Raw genomic sequence first — 25,932 nt, 5'->3', positions numbered from 1 at the left:
GTTTACGCCTGTCAGGTAAGTGGCTTGGAGAAACATGCCATGACGGCGAGCCCAAAGCCACAACTGGATGGCTTCCTGACACAGAGGACGAGATCCAGTGCCCCCCTGCTTGTTGGTGTAAAACATGGCAACCTGATTCTCTGTCTGAATTAAGATTACTTGGTTGGAAAGCCGATCTCTGAACGTCTTTAGAGCGTTCCAGATCGCTCTTAATTCCAGGAGGTTGATCTGCAGACCTCTTTCCTGAAAGGACCAGGCTCCCTGAGTGTGGAGCCCATCTACATAAGCTCCCCACCCCAGGAGAGATGCATCCATCATCAGCACTTTTCATGGCTGAGGAACTTGGAATGGTAGCCCCACGGTCAAATTGGATCGAATCGTCCACCACTAAAGAGAATTCCGAAAGCTGGTGGACAGTTGGATTACATCCTCTAGATCCCTTGCAGCTTGAAACCACTGGGAAGCTAGGGTCCATTGAGCTGATCTCATATGTAGACATGCCATGGGCGTAACATGAACTGTGGAGGCCATGTGCCCCAGAAGCCTCAACATCTGCCAAGCCGTGACCTGCTGAGACGCTCGAACCATGGACACCAGAGACAGAAGGTTGTCCGTCCTTGCCTCGGGGAGATAAGCTCGAGCTGTCTGAGTGTTCAGCAGAGTTCGAATGAATTCCAATTTTTGGACTGGGGTGAGATGGGACTTGGGATAATTTATGACGAACCCCAGTAGCCCTAGCACCCGAACAGTCATTCGCATGGACTCCACAGAGCACCTTCCTTTGAGGTGCTCTTCACCAGCCAATTGTCGAGCTAAGGAAACACAGGCACTCCCAGTCTGCGTAGCAACGCTGTGACTACAGCTAGGCATTTGGTAAACACTCTGGGCGCAGACGCCAGGCCAAAAGGCAATACACGGTACTGAAGGTGCTGTGTTCCCAGCCGAAATTGAAGATATTTCCTGTGAGCTGGAAGTATTGAGATGTGTGTGTAAGCATCCTTTAAGTCCAGAGAGCATAGCCAATCATTTTCCTGAATCATGGGACGAAGGGTGCCCAGGGAAACCATCCTGAACTTTTCTTGGACAAAAAATTTGTTCAGGGCCCTTAGGTCTAGGATGGGACGCATCCCCCATTTTCTTTTGCACAAGGAAGTACCTGGAATAGAATCCCAGCCCTTCTTCCCCTGGTGGAACGGGTTTGACCGATTGGGACTGTAGAAGGGCGGAGAGTTCCTCTGCAAGTACCTGTTTGTGCTGGGAGCTGTAGGACTGAGCTCCCGGTGGGCAATTTGGAGGCTTGGGGTCCAGACTGAGGGTGTATCCTAACTGGACAATTTGAAGAACCCACCGGTCGGAGGTTATAAGAGGCCACCTTTGGTGAAAAAAACCATTAACCTCCCCCCAACCGGCAAGTCGTCCGGTACGGAAAAGTTTACTGAGGCTATACTGAACTGGAGCCAGTCAAAAGCCTGTCCCTTGCTTTTGCTGGGGAGCCACAGTGGCCTTAGGTGCATGCTGTTGACAAGAACGAGTGCGCTGGGACTGAGCCTGGGCAGACTGACGAGAAAGCAGGATTGTACCTACACCTAGCATAGGAATAGGGAGTACTCCTCTTCCCTCCAAAAATCCTCCTAGATGAGGCGGTAGTAGCAGAAGATGCCTGGTGAGAGAGAGAATCCATAGCATCATTGTGCTTCTTGAGCTGGTTAACTAGATCCTCTACTTTCTCACCAAAAAGGTTATCCCCCCGGCAAGGAACATCCGCCATCCACTGCTGGACCAAATGATCCAGGTCAGAGACACGCAGCCATGAGAGTCTGCACATCACTATACCTTGGGCAGCGATCCTGGATGCTACATCAAAAGTGTCGAACGTACCCCTGGCCAAAAATTTTCGAGATGCCTTCTGCTGCCTGACCACCTGGTGAAAAGACTTGGCTTACTCCGGAGAGACTGCATCAACCAAGCTAGACAGTTGCCTCACCGAGTTCCGCAAGTGGATGCTCGTGAAGAGCTGGTATGTCTGGATTTTGGCAGTGAGCAAAGTGGACTGATACGTCTTCCTCCCAAAAAGAGTCCAAGGTTCTAGATTCTCTGACTGGGGGTACCGAGGCATAGTCCCTAGTGCTCTTGGCTCTTTTGAGAGCGGAGTCCACCAACATGGAATTGTGAGGTAGCTGAGACCTCATCAATCCAGGTTCCCCGTGGATCCGATATTGGGATTCAGTTCTTTTCGGGATCACGGGGTTAGACAGAGGGAACAACCAGTTTTGCATAAGGACTTCCTTCAGTACATTATGCAAAGGAGCCGTTTCAGCCTCTCTAGGTGGAGAAGAATAATCCAGGACCTCGAGCATCTCAGCCCTGGGCTCATCCTCAACCTCCATAGGGAAGGGAATAGCCGCAGCCATTTCCCGAACAATGGAGGTAAAGGATAGACTCTCCAGTGGAGAAAATCTCCTTTCTAGTGGAGGGGAAGGCTCAGAGGGAATCCCATATGACTCGTCAGAAGAAAAGTACCTGGGATCCTCCTTTTCCTCCCACGAACGCTCATCTCCAGTATCGGACAAGACATCCCTCAGAGCAGTCCGAAACTGAGTCTGCCTTGACGCCGAGGAACAACGTACTCGATGGCGGTGCCGAGAAGTCGACGCCCACCTGGACTCCGGTGAAGCTGCCTCTACCAACGTCGAAGGGGACTCGACCTGGGTGGCAGGCGGCACCGAGGTCAGGGACCTCACCACAGGCGAAGGCCCAGATGTCGCTGCAGCAGATGGTACAGAATGCGCAAGCACCCCAGAAACCGAAGCAGACTGGTGCAGCAATCCTTCCAGAAGCTCTGGAAGCAGGGCCATGATGCGCTCATCGACAGCCACTGTCGGACAAGGCTATGGGGTCGGTAAAGAAGTCGGTGGCAGAATCTGTCGAGGCTTGGGAGCAGGTACCAAGCTGCCAGAACACCGACACATCGGCACCTCCTGAATAGAGGGGGAGCGATCCTCTCGACGTCAACGCTTCTCGGTGCCAAATCCCTCGATGCTCCCGGCACTGTGTGTCGAAGGAGAACAATGATGGTGTTTCTTCACCTTCGCTTGACACCCGTCATCGAGACTCCTCGGTACCAAGGACATAGAATCCTCACGCCTCCTCGGGGCCGGGTATGATGAAGGTCGGTCCCGGGGAGGCCTGCATAACAGGAGGCCTCGAGGCAGGTGGAGACCCACTCGATGCCTCACTGCTCCCAGCGCGAATAGGTCTTTCAGCAGCCATCACCTCTGCTCCCGACGTCGATGCTTCCCTCGAAGTCGACGCCGCTGACCTCAGTATCGAAGTCGAAGGACCGGACCGAGCCCCAAAAAGCTTTTCTCGTTGGGCTTCTCGAGACGCTTGGGTCCGTTTCTTCATAAGAAGACACAGACTACAAGTGGCTGGGCTATGGTCGGGCCCAAGGCACTGGATACACCAGGCATGGGTATCAGTACCTGAGATGGTCCAGTTGCACCGAGTACAACGTTTGAAGCCGCTGGGTGTCTTTGATGACATGGATGGAAAAACGGCTTCGGCGAAATCAAAAGACGCGATTGTGCCTGTTAAAAGAAAAAAAAGGGCACAAAAAGAAGGGAGCAACCCGACCGCGCGGCCTAAGCAGTCGAAAACAAAGGAAACTTTAAAAGGGGCAAGAATAAAGAAACTACGGGAAGTGTTTTTTTTTTTTTTACTGTAGAATTTTGTTTGGAAAAAGGTTATCAATAGAAATCAAACAAAATAAAACATGGAAAATAAAATAAGAAGATACCTTTTTTATTGGACATAACTTAATACATTTTCTTGATTAGCTTTCGAAGGTTGCCCTTCTTCGTCAGATCGGAAATAAGCAAATGTGGTAGCAGATAGTATATATGAGTGAGACATCCAAGCCTTACTTTGACAGTCTGACAGGGTGGGAGGGTGGGGGTGGGTAGGAGCTATGCATGGGGACAATAGATTGCCTCATCCCTCAAAACACCCAGGGAAAATCTGCTACAGTACAAAGAAAAAAAAAGCCACAGACAGAATCCCTCTTGTAGTGACATACAACCCAGAGCTGGAGAAACTGAGGAAAATCATAAGAGACTTACACAGCCTCTACTTCAGGAAGATGAATTACTGAAAGAGATATTCCCATCCCCACCAGTGCTTGCCTTCCAACAGACACCCAACTTAAAACACAAGCTAATCAGAAGTAAACTCCCAACACAGACTGAAAAGGAAAAGGGCTCATTTCCCTGCAATATATCCAGCTGCAAGCTATGCCAAAACATTTCACAGGACCCCACAGTCATTCACAAAGGAAAAATATTCAACATAAAGGAATCCTTCACATGCTCATCTTCCAATGTGATATATATCATTCAGTGTAAAAAATGTAACGAAGGATGCTATATTGGAGAAACAGGCCAGATGCTTAAGACAAGATTCAATCTGCACAGACATCACATGAAGATAGTCGGTGCCAGTCAGGTTCCCACCCTGGTGGGCCAGCATTTTACAAGACCAGGACACTGCACCAGTGATTTCATAGTTAGAATCCTGAAAGGTAACTTTAAAACAATACAGGAACGTAAGACCTTTGAAGTCAGAATGATTGAATATTTTGACACCCAACAGACAGGACTTAACAAGGATCTGGGTTTTCTAGCCCAATATAAACCATAAAATTGTATTTCTCTGTTTATCACCCTCCTCTCACCTATCCACACCTATCCTGTTATATCATCAATGAAATGCTTTGATGTCCCCATGCATAGCTCCTACCCACCACCACCCTCCCACCCTGTCAGACTTGTCAAAGTAAGGCTTGGATGTCTCACTCATATTTATTTATTTATTTTATTGCATTTGTATCCTACACTGTCCCACCTCTTTGCAGACTCAATGTGGCTTACAATACATCATGGACAGTGGAAGTAAAAAGAGAATAGATATTTGGTTTTATAGAAGGATTTTGGGTTGCATGGTAATAGAATACATGATAGTAATATAGCAGAATACATTATTAAACATTTCTGGATATATGTGGGGAGTTTCACATGTGTTGATCTCTGTGGTATATCTTGTCAAAGAGATGGGTCTTCAGTTGTTTTCAGAAGTTGGTCAGTTCATAGATCGCTATTAAGTTGCGTGACAATGCATTCCAGAATTGCGTGCTCATATAGGAAAAGGTTGATGCATGCATTAATTTGTATTTTAGACCTTTACAGTTTGGGAAATGGAGATTAAGGAATGTGCGAGATGATTTTTTAGCATTCCTGGGTGGTAGGTCTATCAGGTCTGACATGTAGGCTGGGGCATCACCATGGATGATTTTATGAACTAGGGTACATACTTTAAACGTGATGCATTCTTTGAGTGGGAGCCAGTGTAGCTTCTCTCATAGGGGTTTTGCACTTTCGTAGTTTGGTTTTCCGAATATGAGTCTGGCTGCCGTGTTCTGGGCTGTTTGGAGTTTTTTGACTATTTGCTCTTTGCAGCCTGCGTAGAGTGAGTTGCAGTAATCTAGATGACTGAGTACTAATGATTGTACCAGATTACGGAAGACGGTTCTTGGGAAGAATGGTCTTACTCTTTTTAATTTCCACATTGAATGGAACATCTTTTTGGTTGTGTTTTTCATGTGATTTTCAAGTGTTAGATGTCGATCGATGGTAACTCCAAGATTTTTAGGGTTTCCGAAATTGGTAGATTTAGTTTTGGTGTATTGATGGTGGTAAATTTGTTCGTATTGTATTGAGAGGTGAGTACTAGGCATTGGGTTTTTTCTGCATTAAGTTTCAACTGAAATGCATCTGCCCAGGAGTGCATGATATATAGACTTTGGTTGATGTCGTTGGAAATTTCTTTTAAGCCTTGTTTGAATGGGATGTAGATCGTTACATCATTAGCGTATATGTATGGATTGAGGTTTTGGTTTGATAGTAGCTTGGCCAAGGGTATCATCATTAAGTTGAATATGGTCGGTGAGAGGGGGGATCCTTGTGGGACTCCACATTCAGGTGTCCATGTGGCTGATGTAATCAAATTAGATGTCACTTGATATGAGTGTGTGGTGAGGAATCCCTTGAACCAATTAAGAACGTTGCCTCCGATACCGAAGTATTCAAGGATGTGTAGTAGAATTCCATGATCAACCATGTCGAAGGCGCTAGACATATCGAATTGTAGAAGTAATATGTTCTCGCCGATTGCAATCATTTGTTTGAATTTAGTCATGAGCGTGACTAGTACTGTTTCAGTACTGTGATTAGAACAAAATCCTGACTGGGAGTCATGTAGTATTGAGAACTTGTTTAGATTGTGAGTTGTTTGGTCACTATCCCTTCTGTTATTTTGGTTATTAAGGGAATGGATGCTACTGGTCTGTAGTTAGTTAATTCACTCGCATTTTTCTTTGCATCTTTGGGTATGGGGGTGAGTAGAATGTTTCCTTTCTCCTTTGGGAAGAGTCCATTTTGTAGCATGAAATTCACATGTATCGTTAGGTCTGTTGTAAATTGTTGAGGGGCCAATTTCATGAGGTTATTTGGGCATATATCTAGTTTGCAATGAGATTTGGCGAATCTTTTAAGCGTTTGAGCGATGAGATCTTCCGATAGCATCTCGAATTCAGTCTAGATCCTATCTGCTGGGTATACTCCAGGGTCTGGGTCTAGACAGTTTAGGAGTATAGCGTATTCGATGGGGCTGACAGGTATTTTAAGTCGTAGTTGTACGATTTTCTCTTTGAAGTATTTTGAGAGGTTGTCAGCTCCTGGTGTGTCTTTGCTGTTGGTCGTGATTGGTGTGGTGTTTACTAGTTTATTCACGAGTTGGAAGAGTTTGTGTGTGTCCTTGTAGTTTGGTCCAATTTCCATTTTGTAGTATAGTCTTTTGGTTTGTCTTATGGTGTATTTATATTTTCTTCGGAGTTGTTTCCAAGCATTAAGTGTGGGATCGTCTTTCTTTTTTTTCCACGCACGTTCTAGTTTCCTAACTTGTGTTTTGAGTTTTTTCAGTTCCTCGTTGAACCACGGTATTGAGTTCTTTCTGTGCGAGGTTCTGGTTTGAATTGGGGCAATCTAGGAGGAATTGGGTTGAGTCTGCTTTTGTTGTCCATCCGTTATGGTAGATCTGTTGCCAGAATAATACCGGGTCTATTTTTCCTCTCGTGGTGTAAGTTTTTCGTTCCTGTTTTTTAGCTGTGGATTTCGTTCGCCATGCAAGCTTTGTAGTGGTCTGACCATGGTGTGGGTATCCATTTTGTATCTGCTAGTATAAGATTTAAGTCTGGGTCGAATTTATGAGTGATGATGTCTAGTGTGTGTCCTTTAGTGTGTGTTGGTTGTGCGTTTGGTACGTGGAGATCCCATAATTGTAGGAATTCTTTGCATTCTTGGGTGCTTGTTAAGGTAGGATCTTCTAAGTGCAGGTTAATATCGCCTATTATGATAAGGCTTGAAGTAGAGGCACATGTGTTCGAAATGAAGTCCATGAGGTGTGTTTGGGAGTCTTGCCAGTTGACTGGCGGTCTGTAAAGAAGGATTGCATTAAGGTGTTCCTGAAGGTTTGGGTGACTGATTCTTACCGAGGCAATTTCGAGTTGAGGTAGAATGGATTCAGCTGTGGTTGTGATGGTGAACTCGGCTTTGTATATTATGGCTATTCCACCTCCTCTTTTCCCGTTTCTTGTCCAGTGGGTAATTTTGTATACTGGTGGGCATAAATCTAGGATTATGGGATCTTTAAGGTCGTGGATCCAGGTTTCAGTGATGAATAGGAGGTCGAGATTGTGGTGATCCAGTCTGTTATAGTCTCTGTTTGGTTTACTACTGACCAGGCATTTACATATCCCACTTGGATCAGATGGTAAGGTTCGTTCCGGGCCGTAGATGTGTTAATTTTTATTAGTTGCCTGTTTTCTTGGTATTTGGCTTTGCTGTTACCTTTCTTCCCTTTCTGTTGGTTATTTCCGTATGTGTTTGTTTTTCATTTTAGTTGGTTGTTATCCTTTTGGTCTGGTAGGTTGTAGATAGGTTGTCTGTAGGGTTTATGTATTGTGGGTAGATTGTTGTTTAAGTTGGGAGTGGTCCATACGTGGTAAATTAGAGGGAGGAAGTAAATTATCATGAGTAATTTTTTGGTGTTCATGTTGGCTATGGTTCGTGGTGTTGGTTGTGCTTGTTAGGTGTTAGTGAGTAAGCTTTTGTGCGAGCATTAGGCAGTGTTGTTTCTAAAGGATATTCAAAGGATGTCTAGAACTTAGAGGTTGGAGAGCATGTCAGACATCATTATAATAATAGTCATTACAGTGTTGCTATAGTTCATCAATATAGAGAGTGTTACCGTAAGCAATGTGGTGGTAAGCAGTGCTGTACGGCAGTGAAACAAAGCATTACAGTATGAGCAATGCAGTGCAGTATGAACAGTATAGTAGAAGCAGTACAGTATGGCAGTACAGTGTAAGCAGTACTACTTAGACAGTAGGCAACACAGTATATGCGGTATAGTGTAACCATTACAGTATAAGCAGTGCATTATAAGCAGTACAATTTAAACAGTAAGCAGTACATAGTGTAGTCAGTAAATGCAGTGCAATATAAGCAGTACAGTATACGCAGTGCAGTATAATTAATGCAACGTACCCAGTGAGCAGTACAGTATACGCAGTATAGTATAAGCAGTGCAGCTTAGACAATAAGCAGTGCAAACTGATGGGAAATTGTAATCTACATAAGTTAGAAAAGAGAAATACTGGGCTAGAAAATACTGAGTAATTCAATTCTTGTACCCTAATAAATTAGGTAAAATACTGATCTAGAAGGGTATTTCAAGTAGTTAGTCAATATGCAGCGAAACATGCAGCTAAACAAAGGAGTTAACTTGTATAGCGATTTTAGTTATCATCCAAGTTAGGTTTAGTTGTCGTTCAGCTTTTTTCTCAACAGTTCAGCTCAAGCGCCTACAATAGGCTGAGTGCCTAGCCCGCGTGGTCGGCTTGTTTGTTTCCACTGGATGGGTGTGTTGCCTTTTCGGTGGCTCCGATGGCTAGGCTGGACGCAGTGGTGTTTGGTTGGCAGCAAGAGGTCATCCGGCCACACCATAATCGCCTCGGCGGTCCGCTATCTGCCGCTCCTGGCCAACTCTAGTCTCTTTCAGCTGCGGGCCTATCGCCTCTGCTCACCGTTTCCCACTCGTACGTCCACAGTCTCGGGTCTCGTCATCCTTCGCGCTACGTGCAAGGCAGCGCCATTTGTCGCGGGTCAGTACCGTTCACTCTGCAGCTCTCCGGCCGTCCACTGCAATCCTCCACTGGTCACGTCGCACACCTCTTGGGCACTCATGAGGCTCCAGGGTCACTCCGCTGCACTCCGGTTCGGACCCAGGGAGGTCAGGCCTTGTATCGATCTCCTGCAAAGGTCGTCAGCTGGCGTGGTCGGCCGATCCCAGCTCAGCTTGGCCTCGTCCGGTCGGGACCCGCCTTTGCCACGAGGCACGCCGATAACCGCGGCCCACTTCGGTTCGCGCTGGAGCTCAGAAGATCCTCCCGGTCCTCCGATGTGTTATTAGTCGGCTCCCGCTCAGCTCCGGTCCGTTCTGATCCGGTCATGGGTGGTCCGGGATGGACAGCTGGGCTTCGTCCAGTCGGGACCCGCCGTTACCACGAGGTAAGCCAATGGCCGTGGGTCACCTGATCTTCCTGGTCCTCCGGTGTGTCACCAGTCGGCTCCCACTCTGCTCCGGACCGGTCACAGGTGGTCCGGGATGGCTCAGGTAGGTCCACTTCCTCGGGGCCCCGGAGCTCGCGCGCCGGATCTCCTTACCTGTCGGCCATCTTGTGAGATTATTATTATTACATACTATCTGCTACCACATTTGCTTATTTCCGATCTGACGAAGAAGGGCAACCTTCGAAAGCTAATCAAGAAATGTATTAAGTTATGTCCAATAAAAAAAGGTATCATCTTATTTTTTTTCCATGTTTTATTTTGTTTCATTTCTATTGATAACCTTAAGAGTGGACTAACACGGCTACCACACCTCTCTACTTAAGTTTGGAAAAAGAAAAGAAGGCAAAAAGGCACGAAACGGACGAAGACTCTTTCCCGGGCCTGAGAGGGGCGCAGAAAAAAAACTCTACCATACCTCAACGCAGAGAAAAGAAAACTGAGGAAAGCGTTTGTGCGACGGGCGGGAAATCAGTCCATGCATGCGCGCCAGAAGACTCTGGCAAAACATTTTTTTATATTTTGCTTGCAAAATGCCGATTCCTGGGCCGACGCGGACGTCAACCCACATGTGAGAACAAGCAGCCTGCTTGTCCTCAGAGAAAAAGGCATTATAGTATTCTTGGTCTTATTTACCATCCCTTTCCTAATAATTCCTTGCATTCTGTTTGCTTTTTGTCCGATGCCACACACTGGGAGAAGATTTCAGCATATTGTCTACAATGACCCTTAGATCTTGGGTGCTGACTCCCAAGTTGGACCCTAGCATAAGAAAACTATGATTTGGATTATTCTTGCCAATATGCATCATTTTGCATTTGTCTACACTAAATTTCATCAGTCATTTGGATGTCACATCAACATCTCATCTCACGACCATGGGGCTCTACTGGCTAGATCAGGTTATATATGGCACATTAATATTATTTATCTATCATTTGCAGTACCTTTCTGCATGGCTTTCTCAATAAGCTTCTCCAGTTCTAGTGCCTGCATGTTCTTTGGTTCCATTTTTAGAAGATTCCGGACATACTTAAGTGCCTTCTCGTACTCCTGCATTAAAGACAAGGAAGTGAGTCCTCCTGAGGAGAATCTCCACGTTTCAGTTTCCTAGCTCAACCAAGTACAGACTGTAAGGCTAGCCAGCAGCAAGTACTCATTCGGCTCCCCAGATGCCGAGATGCTTTATCACAAAAACTCCGGAGAAAAAAAGGAATGCAGAAAAAATCTAGAATTACATCCCCTGTACTGCAGCTGGAGGCAATCTGATGTGACGCACAATAGCAACAAGAAAAAGGGTATAGTAAAAAGAGAGGGAAAGGGTTGATCTGAGGAGAGTCACATATAGGAAAAAGAAAAGAGGACTGGAGAGGAAGAAGAGTATTTGCACAAGAGGCAGTGGATAATGTCTTAGTAATTAAACAATGTTACAACCTAATACTCACCTTCAGCCTGTAATTGGCCACAGACAGATAAAAGACATAGTCCCTCTGTTCTTCTTTGCCTCCTTTAGGTAACAATTCTAAAAATATAACATATAAAGAACTGCTGCACAGAAATGAAGTTCAGATGAAGAATCATAAAATTTAAGGAGATTGACATTTGAGTCTCAGTACAATGAACACATCATCTGTGGTCTGGGATATATTCACTTTCTCTCCCAGAGTCTCCATGCTAATCCTAAACTCAGTCAACTCTATCGCTTCACCTCATTCACTGGACCCCAATCATAGCTTTTACCAAACCAATTACACATGCAGGTCATCTATCTTCTAGTGTTACCCCCACCCCTTATGTTCAAAGGCCAGTGACCCTTACCTTCTAGAAGCAAGATTCCCTTTCGAATATCATCGCTGTATTTGCTGCGGATTAAGCACCAGGCATACTCAAACTGGGTGCTCTCTGAGACGATGCCTTTGCCAAGTTCGGTGTTGTATTTCTTTTCAAATTTCTGCCAGAGAAGGGTAAAAGAGACAGACAAAATATGGTTAACTTCGTAAGTCCACAACTTTCAACCAGATATTCCTGGGAAACACTACTACCAACTGTCAAGAGAAACGGAATCCATGGTACAAACAGCGAACAGAACAAAAAAAAAAAGCAGCTGAGACCATGTGAGTAAATATTTTATTAAGAAACTAGGGACTGAAGGGGATCCCCTACCAGCACAGATAAGAGCATATCTGCCTGAGAATTAAAGTGTGTCTGGGCCAGACACAGAGGTCAGCGGGAAGAAAAATTGCTCAAAACAACTGGGCACACTACACTAACCAAGCCTTATATAGGATAGAAAGTATGGAAAAAAAATGATTGCTTGCTAAGCAGAAGACAGCCTGAGCATATTACAGCTTACAAATTCTAGGAGGCAGCTCCCTTTGGAATGCAAGTGCTGAGAAGAGCATTAACACTGAGAAATAAAGATCATCTCCAGCATATCCTGGCACTGAGAGACTTCTTTCCTGTTATGGTGTACACAAAATTAACAGCAGAAAAGAAGTGAGGTCCAAAAGATGTCATAACAGTTCCTGTTTATTCTGAATTAAAGATAAAAGGTCTGAAACTCCTGAGAAATTAAAAAGTCGTGAGATAGGAGGCAATGTTCTGTTGTAGATTAGGAATTTGTTGTTGGACAAGAATGTAGGGTTAAAAGGCCATTTTTCTCAAAGGAAGCTGGTGAACAGTGTAGTGCCACAGGGATCTGTACTGGTACTGGTGCTATTTAGCATATTTATAAATGACTAGTAAAAAAGGCCCGTTTCTGGCTGAAATGAAACGGGCGCTAGCAAGGTTTTGCGTGGAGTGTGTATGTTTGAGAGAGTGTCTGTGAGAGTGACTGTGTGAGAGTGAGAATGTGCAAGTGTGTGTGTGTGACAGAGAGTGGGTGTGAGTGTGTCTGTGAGAGAGCGTGTGTGTATGTGAGAATGAGTGTGTGCGAGTGCTTATGTGAGACAGTGAGTGTCCTTCCCTGTCCCCCCTGTCAGGTGTCAGGACTGGGGGGACTGTGGACAGTCATGAAGGCAGCCCCTACCAAAATAATGAAAGTAAGACCATTTGTATAATAATCACTGCATTCCAGAGAACAAAATGGAGCAAGTTCCCACATGCTATCTTTTGCTTTCTGTATTCAGTAGCTAGACTTACCTAAGTGGCTGCAGGTGCAATACACTGAAAAGAAAGCAAGGAAACCTATGAGACGTAGATATGGCCGTCCCCTTGGCCTCTCACGCTCCTCCCTTCTTCTATTTGACTTCCCTCTGATAGGTCCGTCATTCGGTGTGACGCTCCTCCCTTTTCCTGTTTCAGTTCCCTTTGATAGGTCAGAGCGGTGCAGCTGTGACACTCCTCCCTTCTCTGATAGGTCAGGGCGGGGCAGAGATGTAGTGTGCTTAAAAATGGTTACAGAGCTTCGAACATACGAACTGTTGAAGCCTCAGAGTGTGCTTTAGAACGTTGAGGGTGCTTTTTATGTGCAGATGGGGCGTGGCCTACGACCCAGATGGGCGTGGCTGAGACTGAGGGTGAGTAGTCCGAATAGCCTAGCCTACCAGGAGGACAGGAGTTCAGGACAGATGGAGTGAGCTTCAGAACGTCTGAGGGGGGATTTTATTTATATAGATCTGGAAAGTGGAACAAGTGAGATGATTAAATTTGCAGATGACACAAAACTATTCAAAGTTATTAAAACACATACAGGCTGTGAAAAATTGCAGGAAGACCTTAGAAAACTGGAAAACTGGGCATTCAAATGACTGATGAAATTTGACGTATGAGGAGAGACTTGCTGACCTGAACATGTATACTCTGGAGGAAAGGAGAAACAGGGGTGATATGATACAGATGTTCAAATATTTGAAAGGTATTAATCTGCAAGCGAACCTTTTCCGGAGATGCGAAGGCGGTAGAATGAGAGGACACGAAATGAGATTGAAGGGGGGCAGACTCAAGAAAAATGTCAGGAAGTATTTTTTCACGGAGAGAGTAATGGATGCTTGGAATGCCCTCCCGCGGGAGGTGGTGGAAACGAAAACAGTAACGGAACTCAAACATGTGTGGGATAAACATAAAGGAATCCTGTTCAGAAGGAATGGATCCTAAGGAGCTTAGTTGAGATTGGGTGGCAGAGCCGGTGGCGGGAAGTGGGGATGGTGCTGGGCAGACTTATACAGTCTGTGCCAGAGCCGGTGGTGGGAGGCGGGACTGGTGGTTGGGAGGCGGGGATAGTGCTGGGCAGACTTATACGGTCTGTGCCAGAACCGGTGGTGGGAGGCGGGGATAGTGCTGGGCAAACTTATACGGTCTGTGCTCTGAAAAGGACAGGCACAAATCAAGGTAAGGTATACACAAAAAGTAGCACATATGAGTTTATCTTTTTCTGCCATCATCTACTATGTTACTATATTACAAATGCAAAATTATACATATTGGCAAGAATAATCCAAATCATGCTAGGGTCCACTTTGGGAGTCAGCATTCAAGATCTAAGTGTCATTGTAGACAATACGCTGAAATCTGACTTGTGTGCGGCAGCAGACAAAAAAGCAAACAGAATGCTAGGAATTATTAGGAAAAGGATGGTAAATAAGACCAAGAATACTATAATGCCTTTGTATCGCTCCATGGTGCAACCTCACGATGAGTACTGTGTTCAATTCTGGTCGGCAAATCTCAAAAAAGATATAGCGGAATTAGAAAAGGTTCAAAAGAAGAGCAACCAATGTGATAAAGGGGAAGGAATCCCTCTCATATGAGGAAAGGCTAGAGGTTAGGGCTCTACAAAATCCTGAGTGGTGTAGAACAAGAAAAAGTGAATTGATTTTTCAAAAAGTACAAAGACTAGGGGACATTCAATGAAGTTACATAGAAATACTTTTAAAACAAATAGGAGGAAATATTTTTTCACCCAATGAATAATTAAGCTCTGGAACTCGTTGCCAGAGGATGTGGTAACAACAGTTATCGTATCTGGGTTTAGATAGGGCAAGCAGTGGCTTCCCCATGTCTAGGATTGGTGGCATGGAATGTTGCTACTATCTGGATTTCTGCCAAGTACTTGTGACCAGGAGTGGCCGCTGTTGGAAACAGGATACTGGGCTGGATGAACCACTGGTCTGACCCAGTATGTTAGAACATAAGAGCAGCCATACTGGATCAGACCAATGGTCCATCTAGCCCAATATCCTGCTTCCAACAGTGGCCAAGCCATGTCATTAAGTACCTGGTAGAAACCAAAATTGTGGCAACATTCCATGTTACCAATCCTGGGGCAAGCAGTTGCTTCCCCATGACTGTCTCAATGGCAAACTATAGACGTCCTCCAGAACTTGTCCAAACCTTTTCTAAACCCAGAAACGCTAACCACTGTTACCACATCCTCCGGCAAAGAGTTACAGAGCTTAGCTATTCATTGAGTGAAAAAAGTATTTCCTATTTGTTTTAAAAGTATTTCCATGTAACTTCCTTGAGTGTCCCCTAGTTTTTGTACTTTTGGAACAAATAAATCGATTTACTTCTACAAAATCCTGCATGGTGTAGAAAGAATAGACCTCAATCATATCTCCCCTCATCCGTCTTTTTTCCAAGCTTAAGAGCCCTAACCTCTTTAGCCTTTAGAGGAGTTCCATCCCTTTATCATTTTGGTTGCTCGCCTAAGAACCTTTTCTAATTCCGCTATATCTTTTTAGACATACCGTGACCAGAACTAAATGCAATACTCAAGGTGCAGTCACACCATGGACCGATAAAGAGGCATTATAGTATTTTCGGTCTTGTTCATCATCCCATTCCTAGCATCCTGGTTGCTTTTTGACCGCCACTGCACACTAAGCAGAAGATTTCAGTGTATTATCTATGACACCTAGGTCTTTTTCTTGAGTTCTGACCCCCAGATAACTATGATTCAGATTATTCTTTCCAATATGTATCACCTTGGATTTGTCTACATTAAATTTCATCTGCCATTTGGATGTCCAGTCTTCCAATTTCCTAAGGTTGCCCTACAATATTTCACAGTCTGCACGTTTTAACAACATTGAAAAGTTTTGTGTCATCTGAAATTTAATCACCTCACTCATTGTTCTGATTTCCATATCATTTACAAATATGTTATAGCACCAGTCCCAATACAGATCCCTGCAGCACTCCACTGTTCACCCTCCTCCATTGAGAAAAATGACCATTTAACCCTACCTTCTGTTTTCTGTTGAATAACCAATTCCTAACCCACACCAGAACCTTGCCTCCTATCCCATGACTCTAATTTTCACAAGAGTCTCTCAGGAGGAATGTATTAAAAGCTCACCTTTATCCACATGTTTATTCATGCCTTCAAAGAAATGAAGCAAATTGGTGAGGCAAGACTCTGTTCCATTAAACCTTGTTTGTCTACATGTTCTGTAATTTTATTCTTTATAATAGTTTCCACTATTTTGCCCAGCACCGATCTCAGGCTTACTAATACTACTTATTTCTACAGCACAACTAGATGCACGCAGTGCTGTACACTGGACATAAAGACACAGTCCCTGTTCAAGAGAGCTTACAATCTAATTAGGACAAACAGGACAAATAAGAGATACGGGAATTACAAAAGTGGGAATGTTAAAACATGGGTACTGAACAAGTGAGAAAAGGTTAGGAGTTAAAAGCAGAATCAAAAAGGTGGGCTTTTAGCCTAGAATTGAAGAAAGCCAGAGATGGAGCTTGACGTACCGGCTCAGGAAGTCTATTCCAAGCATATGGTACAGCAAGATAAAAGGAACGGAGTCTGGAGTTAGCAGTGGAGGAAAAGGGTTACAGGCTTACCGGTCTGTAATTTCTCAGCTCACCCATGGAACCCTTTTTAAAAATCGTCATCAAATTGTCCACCCTCCAATCTTCAGGTACTAAGGACAATTTTAAAGACAAGGTTACATATTATTAACAACAGATCAGCAATTTCATGCTTGAGTTCCTTCAGTACCCTTGGATGTATGCCATCCGATCCAGGTGATTTACTACTCTTTGTCAGTTTGGCTCAGTATATCTTCCAGGTTCACAGAGATTTCTTTCAGTTCCTCCACATCATCACCCTTGAAAACCATTTCCGGTACAGACAGATCTCTTACATCTTTAACTGTAAAGACCGAAGCAAAGAATTCATTCAGTTTCTCCAGTATGGCCTTATCCTCCCTGAGCACCCCTTTTGTTCCTTTGTGATCTAACGGATTCCCTCGCAGGCTTTCTGCTTCTGATGTACCTAAAAAAGTTTACTGTGAGTTTTAGCCTCTGCGGCAAGTTTCTCTTCATATTCTCTTTTAGCCTTCGTTATTAATGCATTTGCATTAATGCTTAATGTTGCTTCTTATTTTCGTCATTTGGGTCCTTTTTCCATTCTTTGAAGGACAATCTTTTGGCTGTAATAGCCTTTTTTACTTCACCTTTTAACCATGCTGTCGTTTTCTCTTCTTTCCACCATTGCAAGTACATGGAATGTGCTGGTCTGGGTTTCCAAGATGGTATTTTTGAATAACATCTACACTTTATGTTTGAATCATTTTTATTATCACAAACAGACCCATACAGTCGATAGAGCAGTACAGCCTTGTCTTGTAAATTCCATGTCAAATCAGTGAACATTATGTGATACAATACACTGTTTTCAAAACCCCTCACCCCCCAACATTCCCGCCCCCCTCACCCACCCATATCAAGCTAAAGGTTCAATAAGTAGCTTCTCGCTCTGGATGACAGTGTGAGCCACATCGGCTCCCACATTTCTCTAATCCGGGAGCCCGGTGCACTATCCAAATTTACAATTCCACACCTATCCAACCTCATCTGGTATAACAGCTGTGATCTCCAACTTGCCATCATGGGCCCCTTATCTGACACCCAAGTCGCAAGAATGACTTTAATCCCAAAGAAGATGGCCAATTGTATAAAGCCCTTAAACCCTTTCAGAGGAGGAGACGTGTAGGTGTAACAGTAAAAAAGGAGCAACAGGTCATACATGAGCGTGCAGCACCAAAATGAGTCCACAGCATGTAGTAGACCCTTCCAAAAGCACTGAACTATGGGACAGGACCAAAACATGTGTCCCAATGTAGCAACGCCAGCCCCACATTTACTACAGGCCCTGCTCCTAGTCAAAGTTGCTTTAAATGCTCGATACGGAGAAACATATAGTCTTAATAAAAATTTATACAGTTTTTCTCTTTGTAACATCGATAAGCATTATGAGTAAAGGTGTTTTATATAGTTCCTACAAGATCAGGAGTCACATTGCATCAAAGATCCTGTGACCAGCGAGAGGTCAAAAGAGCATAATCCAAATCTGGTGTAGTGTCCTTCAATTGTTGATGATGATATTTTAATGGCACCGCTTAGGCCTCAGAAACCACATCCATCACATCCTCTGTCAGGTCAGTCCAATTCAAGGAGGAGACAATGTTTTATGGTTCATTTATGGCACAATGTGGCTTACAGAAAATTAGGAGGAATTACAAATTATGAAGATACAGATAAAGCGAGAAAAAAAAAGGTTAAACAAGGGGAGCATTGGCTAATAGCTCTACCATTTTCCCCGGCACCGACGTCAGACTCACCGGTCTATAATTTCCCGGATCTCCCCTGGAGCCTTTTTTAACGCCCATTTTTTAAAAAGGCTCCAGGGGAGATCCGGGAAATTAAATTTGCTGATGACACAAAGTTATTCAAAGTCATTAACTCGCGACAGGATTGTGAAAAATTACAAGAGGACCTTACGAGACTGGGAGACTGGGCGGCTAAATGGCAGATGACGTTTAATGTGAGCAAGTGCAAGGTGATACATGTGGGAAAAAAGAACCCGAATTATAGCTACGTCATGCAAGGTTCCACGTTAGGAGTTACGGACCAAGAAAGGGATCTGGGTGTCGTCGTCGATAACACGCTGAAACATAGTAAACATAGTAGATGACGGCAGAAAAAGACCTGCACGGTCCATCCAGTCTGCCCAACAAGACAACTCATGTGTGCTACTTTTGTGTACACCCTACTTTGATTTGTACCTGTGCTCTTCAGGGCATAGACCGTATAAGTCTGCCCAGCTCTAGCCCCGCCTCCCACCACCGGCTCTGGCACAGACCGTATAAGTCTGCCCAGCGCTATCCCTGCCTCCCAACCTCCAGTCCCGTCTCCCACCACTGGCTCTGGCACAGACCATATAAGTCTGCCCCGCACTATCCCCGCCTCCCAACCTCCAGCCCCGCCTCCCACTACCGGCTCTGCTATCCAATCTCGGTTAAGCTCCTGAGGATCCTTTCCTTCTGAACAGGATTCCTTTATGTTTATCCCACGCATGTTTGAATTCCGTTACTGTTTTCCTCTCCACCACCTCCTGTGGGAGGGCATTCCAAGCATCCACCACTCTCTCCGTAAAAAAATACTTCCTGACATTTTTCTTGAGTCTGCCCCCCTTCAATCTCATTTCATGTCCTCTCGTTCTACCACCTTCGTATCTCCGGAAAAGGTTCGTTTGCGGATTAATACCTTTCAAATATTTGAACGTCTGTATCATATCACCCCTGTTTCTCCTTTCCTCCAGGGTATACATGTTCAGGTCAGCAAGTCTCTCCTTCTGCTCAGTGTGCTGCTGCGGCTAGGAAAGCGAATAGAATGTTGGGTATTATTAGGAAAGGTATGGAAAACAGGTGTGAGGATGTTATAATGCCGTTGTATCGCTCCATGGTGCGACCGCACCTTGAGTATTGTGTTCAATTCTGGTCGCCGCATCTCAAGAAAGATATAGTAGAATTGGAAAAGGTGCAGCAAAGGGCGACTAAAATGATAGCGGGGATGGGACGACTTCCCTATGACGAAAGACTAAGGAGGCTAGGGCTATTCAGCTTGGAGAAGAGATGGCTGAGGGGAGACATGATAGAGGTATATAAAAAAAATGAGTGGAGTGGAACAGGTGGATGTGAAGCGTCTGTTCACGCTTTCCAAAAATACTAGGACTAGGGGGCATGCGATTAAACTACAGTGTAGTAAATTTAAAACAAATCTGAGAAAATTTTCTTCACCCAACGTGTAATTAAACTCTGGAATTCATTGCCGGAAAATGTGGTGAAGGCGGTTAGCTTAGCAGAGTTTAAAAAGGGGTTGGACGGTTTCCTGGATTGGCCGCTGTCGTGGACAAGATGCTGGGCTCGATGGACCCTTGGTCTTTTCCCAGTATGGCATTACTTATGTACTTATGTAACAGTGGAAAACTAAGCAGGGTGGGAAACGTAAGGGAATATTAATCAGCAGGGGAACAAGGGGAGTAGGTTGCAACAAAGAAGTAAGTCTTCAATAATTTCTTGAAGAGGGTGTGCTCCATTTGCATTTTGAGGTGCCTCGGCAGAGCATTCCACATTTTTGGGCAGCAGTAGCGGAAAGACGAGGAAAAAATTTTCTTGTATTTGATGCCCTTGCAGTTTGGAAAGTGGAGTTGAAGATATGACCGGACAGCAGGCACAGAATTCCTGAGTGGAAGATCAATCAAGTTAAGCATGTAATCCGGAGCAAGCCCATTAAAGCACAAACTTTAAAAGGTGATACGCTCCTGTACAGGTAGCCAGTGAAGGTTGTAGCGCAGAGGCTGCGCATCTGCGAATCAGTTCTCACCCAAAATCAGTCTCGCGGCTGTGTTCTGGACTGTCTGGAACTTTTTTAGGAGAGAGGGTTTGCAGCCCGCATAAATCCCACTGCAGTAATCAAGGTGGGACAGTACTAGCCAGTGCACAAGGGTGCGAAACAGCTCTCTTGGAAGGAAATATTTAATGCGCCGGAGCCTCCACATAGCATTAAACATTCGTTTGCCGACCAGTTGTCTAACTGTAGGTGCACATCCAGATTCACACCTAAGAGACGCAAACTGTTGGAAATTGGTAGGACATAGCCTTGAACTGGAAGAGTAGTTTCAGTGAGTGGGCTGTGGGGGGACGAGAGTATGATACATTGGGTTTTGTCCTTGTTAAGTATGAACCGAAACACCTTAGCCAGTGTTCGATTTTGGAGAAGCTAGCGTCAATGAGATCAGCTATTTCAGATAAGGTGGTATGAAAGGGGATGTAGATGGTTATGTCGTCAGCGTAGATGAACGGATTGAGGCCAAGATCCGCTAGAGCTGTGGCTAACGGCACCAGCATGATGTTAAATAATGTTGGAGAGAGGGGCGAACCCTGGGGTACCCCGCAAGAGGCAGTCCATGGAGCAGAGATGATTGAATTCACGGTGACCCGATAGGATCTGGAGGTTAAGAAGCCCTTGAACCAGCGTAGAACCGACCCACCTATGCCGAAAGAGTCAAGAAGATGAAGCAGTATGTTGTGGTCCACCATATCGAAGCAAAAGTACTTTCCGACCAATGGATAGCTCTTGTTTGAAGTTTGATAATCTGGTGACTAGTACTCTCAGTGCTATAATGGGTACGGAAACCTGACTGCAAATGGTGAAGGATGTTAAAGTTAGTCAGGAATTCATTCAACTGGACGTTCACCATACTCTCCATTAATTTGATAACCAATGGTATGGAAGCCACTGGGCAATAATTGGAAATAACATCGGATTTAACCTTAAGGTTCTTTGGTATGAGAGTGAATATAATATTACCATGCTCTGGTGGGAAAGTCCCAGTTTCTAGCATATAGTTTAGATAGGAAGTCAGATCTTCAACAAGACATTTCGGAGCAACTTTCAAAAGGTGGTCTGGGCAGAAGTCCAGTCTGCAGTATTTATTAGAGAACTTTTTTAGGGCAGCGGATACGTTGTCAAATAATAAAATATTGAAGCTGGTCCATGTCCGATCAGCTGGGCAGAAATCCTCAGACTTTGGCAAGGAGCCTAAGAATGCGTCCACAGCTGGAATAGTACTAACTGATGTTGAACGTAAGGTTGCAAGTTGAATGGCAGAAGGAAGGTCACCATCAGAGACTTCTAACCTTCGAGTATCAAGGAAGGAGTTTAGGAGTTGATGCACCTTTTTAATGTCCCAGTCCGCTGACTGCAACGTAGTTGAAAAATAAGTTCGTTTTGCTTGCCTGATGGCGTATTTGTATTTTCTGTGACAGTCTTTCCACGCACTAAGTGCTAGATCTGTTTTCCGTTTACGCCAAGCTCTTTCTAGACTCCTGGTCTCAGTTTTTAGAGTTTTAAGGCTGGCAGAGAACCAAGGTGTGGAACTGTGGATGTAGGAAGTTTTCAGGCGTAATGGCGCAAGAGAATCTAGAACGGCCAGACATTTAGTTTCCAGATTGGTAAGGTAATGAGATGATTGTGTATTGAACACGCTGTCAGCACTATAAAAATACTTCCAGAACACAGAAGGGGCAATGACACCTCTGGAATAGTACGTTTGAGTCTTTCGAGGCTGGGGGAGACCTGAGGTTCGCCAGCGGAGGGAGAAATGCAGTTTGTGATGGTCAGACCAGGATGTTTCGGACCAGCTAATGTCACGCAGGAGAAAATTGGCATCATTCAAAAATTTAAAAGAGAGAAGATCTAACGAGTGTCCCTTGCAGTGGGATGGGCAAATGTCAGGGCAATTTAGGTCCCAAAGTCGAAGGAAGTCAAGGAATTGAATAGTGTCGGGCGAACTAGATTGATCAAGTGGAGGTTAAGGTTTCCCAGCAGAAGGATGTTTGAATTCGCCATACAGATATGGGAGATAAAGTCCAGTAGGTCGGATTGACTACTATTCCAATGAACTGGTGGTCTGTAAAACAACACACAAACTAGGTGATTTTGAAGTGATGAGTGATGCACGGTGATTGCAGCGATTTCCAGCGAGGCAGATAGGAGTCCCAAACTTGGCTCTACCTTGAGGTAGGAGCGGTGTATAAGTGCGATGCCACCAACTCTTCTGTCCGTCCTGTCCCAGTGGATGATCTTATATCCTTTAGGGCAGAGATCCAGTACGATGGGGTCTTTGGGAGTTCTAATCCAGGTTTCTGTGATGAACAGTATGTCAGGTGCCTCAGAAGTAATCCAATCCGAAATGAGTTCAGGTTTGTTCACTACTGATCTTGCGTTGATATATCCAACTCTGAATGAATGGAACTGGGCTGTATGAGCCCTCCCGAGTGGGATGACTGTATGATGACATAGCTTGTTCACACAGGGCTTGGACGAGTCTTGAGGAAACGACTGGTCAGAGCAGGTGTGTAGACGAGATGAAATTCGCCTGGTACCAGAGACGAGTGGAATGAGCATAGAACCCTGTTCTGTAGCAGTAAAGGAGAAGTGTATTAAGGTGGGCAAATAGAAAATTTGTAATGAGGTCGACGAGAACATGATTGCATCAAAGTGAAAGTTGGGTACGGGAAAACTTGACGGCGTACAGCTACAATGGCAAATAGCAGTCCAGCATGGATGAAGTAGCATGGTTGGAAGCTTACAAAACCCTGTTGAAGCTGTAAGTATGCAAAATGATGCCCTGAGGGAATTCCATACTTTTGCTGAAGATAATCCTAAGATCTAATATGTCCCTCCTCATCCACGCTTTATTTAAGGCTAGATGCACTAAAGTTAATGAGCCAGCAACATGGGTTTTAAACTGGTTCTAGCCAGTTTAACGTGCAAGTAGTAAACAGGGACATGCACAAAAGGGCATTTTCCTGTCACGGTAGCAGCTAACGAAAATGAAATGCAAATGATCCAAAGGCTATTATAATGAGCTGCACTACCGTTGCAAGGCTATTATAAAGAGATGCACTACCGTTTTTCGATCCCCTTACCATGGAAAACCTAACGGGAGGTCTACACCTCTCGTTGGGGCAAAGGAAAGAATTGGAAGAAAAAAAATGTCGTCAGGGACATCCTTTTTGGACGTCCTTCACTCAAAAAAAAAAAACCCCTACTGAAAAGACATCCTTCACCTGTAACAAAAAAAAAAAAAACCCCACTCCAAAAAGATTCTTTTTGCACGTCCTTCACTTATTATAATAATAAAAAACCCTCTCCAAAAAGACGTCCCTTTTTGGACATCCTTCACTCGTAGGACCCCCCCCCCCCCCCCACTCCAAAAAAGAAGTTCTTTTTGGACATCCTTCACTGCATGATCCCGTTTAGCTCAGCTGAGAGACCTGGAGGTCTCTCAGCCAATCACAGCACGTTTAGCTCAGTGATTGGCTGAGAGAAACCTACGGGCGGAAGATGGACGGGTGTCAAAGACATGTACGTCCTCAACTGCGCTCTCCTGCTAGGATCACGGGAGGAACCCAAGCCGCATCGGAGCCTTCCTGCAGCAGGCCATGGAGGGGGTGAGCGGCACGGCATCTTCCTTTCCCGGGCGGCACAGTGTAGGGCTATTTCCCTGTGGTCTCACCCGGCTGGTCTCAGCCTGTGCAATCCTATTACATCAAGATGGAGTCTGCAACCTCTGACCCTGCACATCAGTGAGCCTGCTTAGCTTTCTGCTTGTGGAAAATCACTGGCAGTCATGTATCATCCAAGGACATGCTGTGGGTAATCAACCCCCCTTTTATCTACCTGAGAAGCTGAAAGGGAGTGAGACATGGCTCCAGCAAGCCGGGTGAGAAACAGAAATGCATATCAAGAAGTAACAGTTTCAAGGTCATGAACAACAGCCGTTTCTTGCTAAGGGAATGAGCTGGACAAAATCGTGATTGGTCCCGGCTACTCACCTGAGAATAAGGGACTAAGGAAAGCAGGAAAAGGAGAAGTTAGTTGGTCGGAATCCATGGAAGAAGTTGGAGCTGGCAAGAAGACTCGTGAGACCTGACGTGGTCCACAACCTTGTGAACTGTCTATCTGGAGAGTGTACCGGTTGGTTCAGCTGTACCCGCACGGAGTGACTGTGACCCCTGCTTGCTGCAGAGACCCTGTCCTATTTCTGAGACTCGCTGTGAGAGACAGCTTGAGTCTGCGAAGGAATCCACTCTTATCTCATCCTAACTGCCGGAGAGATAGCCTGGTGCGACACAGAGATTTATTTCCTATTAGTCTTGGAGTAGCGTTTAGTGTTGTCTTAGCCAAAGACTGGTTACGTCATACTTGTGGTCAGGAGATTGCTGCTAATAACCGTACTTACCTCACATAGTTCAGTAGTATTCCAAATCCAGTTGTGTAATTTACCTAGTAACCAGTAAGAATCAGAGTGTTTAGTGAGTGACAATATATTTTTGAAATTCTTATCAGCAAGTTATATAAATATATTTGTATTGCTCAGCTTTGCTACAGAGTTCTATTTTGTATATCTTCTATTATATATCTATAATAAAATCTAATATATATTTCAGCCTGCTTTTTCAGTTTCGTTCCAGATTCCCGCCTTCCCTAGACACAGATCAGAGTATTTTGCTTGCAAATAATTCTGTATTGGGAATCTGGGCGCAGATGAGACTTTTGGGAGATTTCTCCGATAAGTATCACCTGTGATCTACCTACAACAGGGAGGCACAGGGACGGCCACAGGCAAAGTGGAAAAGGCTGACGTCATCAGGGACATATTTGGCATGCGCAGAACAGCCAGCATAACGCTTCCGAGGGAACAAAGAATGCAAGTGAGTTACGAGTAGCTCATTTGCATTCCACTTTCTTGATGCATGGCCGTTCCCTACCGATTCACTATGGAATCGGTAAGGGAAGGGCTCTTCCGAGGACCTTAGTGCATCTACCCCTTAGAGTCCTAACCATAGCAGCCAATACTTTTAGGTTCTTTTTAACCATTTTCCTCATTTTATTATAGTCACTCTTTCAAAAATTAAATGCAGCTACAGTAGATTTCATTTGCGGGTTCATCCCAGATAGTAGCTCAAACTTCATCATGTTATGATCACTGTTTCCCAGGGAACCCAACACCGCAACCTCTCCAACTTTGTCCTGCACACTACCAAGGACCAGATCCAAAATGGCTCTCCCTCTCATTGGTTCCTGGACCAGTTGCTCCAAGTAGCAGTTGTTTATTACATCTAGAAATGTTATCTTCATGGCACTCCCTGATGTAAAATTTCTCAAGTCAATATTGAGGTAATTGAAATTACCTATTATTGGTCAATTGGGCCCCGCAACGACGAGGACATAACTTAGATTGACCTAAAAAAAAAAAACAAGTGAGACTGCAGCATGGAACAGAACAGAAATGGGCCTAGGAGGGTGGAGTTGAATTCTAAACCCTGAAAAGATTCTGCAGCACCGACTGCCCAAACCGACTGTCGTGTCAGGTATTCCG

The 25,932-nt window shown here is 44.7% G+C and overlaps 1 protein-coding gene across 2 annotated transcripts in view; it reads right to left on the bottom strand.

Annotated features, from left to right (window-relative positions):
• Positions 1-25,932, bottom strand: part of LOC115457515 (mitochondrial fission 1 protein-like) — a 56,834-nt gene that overhangs the window by 4,428 nt on the left and 26,474 nt on the right. For both annotated transcript variants that reach the window (XM_030186962.1, XM_030186963.1), the window contains exons 2-4: positions 11,559-11,691; positions 11,186-11,262; positions 10,688-10,793 (exon numbers count right to left, since the gene is read on the bottom strand). In XM_030186962.1, the coding sequence (XP_030042822.1) occupies positions 10,688-10,793; positions 11,186-11,262; positions 11,559-11,691 (316 nt within the window). The remainder of the gene's footprint in view (positions 1-10,687; positions 10,794-11,185; positions 11,263-11,558; positions 11,692-25,932) is intronic.

This window comes from Microcaecilia unicolor, chromosome 14 (genome assembly GCF_901765095.1).
Source record: "Microcaecilia unicolor chromosome 14, aMicUni1.1, whole genome shotgun sequence".
In the NCBI taxonomy this organism is placed as follows: Eukaryota; Metazoa; Chordata; class Amphibia; order Gymnophiona; family Siphonopidae; genus Microcaecilia; species Microcaecilia unicolor.
The sequence above is the reverse complement of the archived record's forward strand: the minus strand, read 5'-3'. Positions and strand labels throughout refer to the sequence as shown.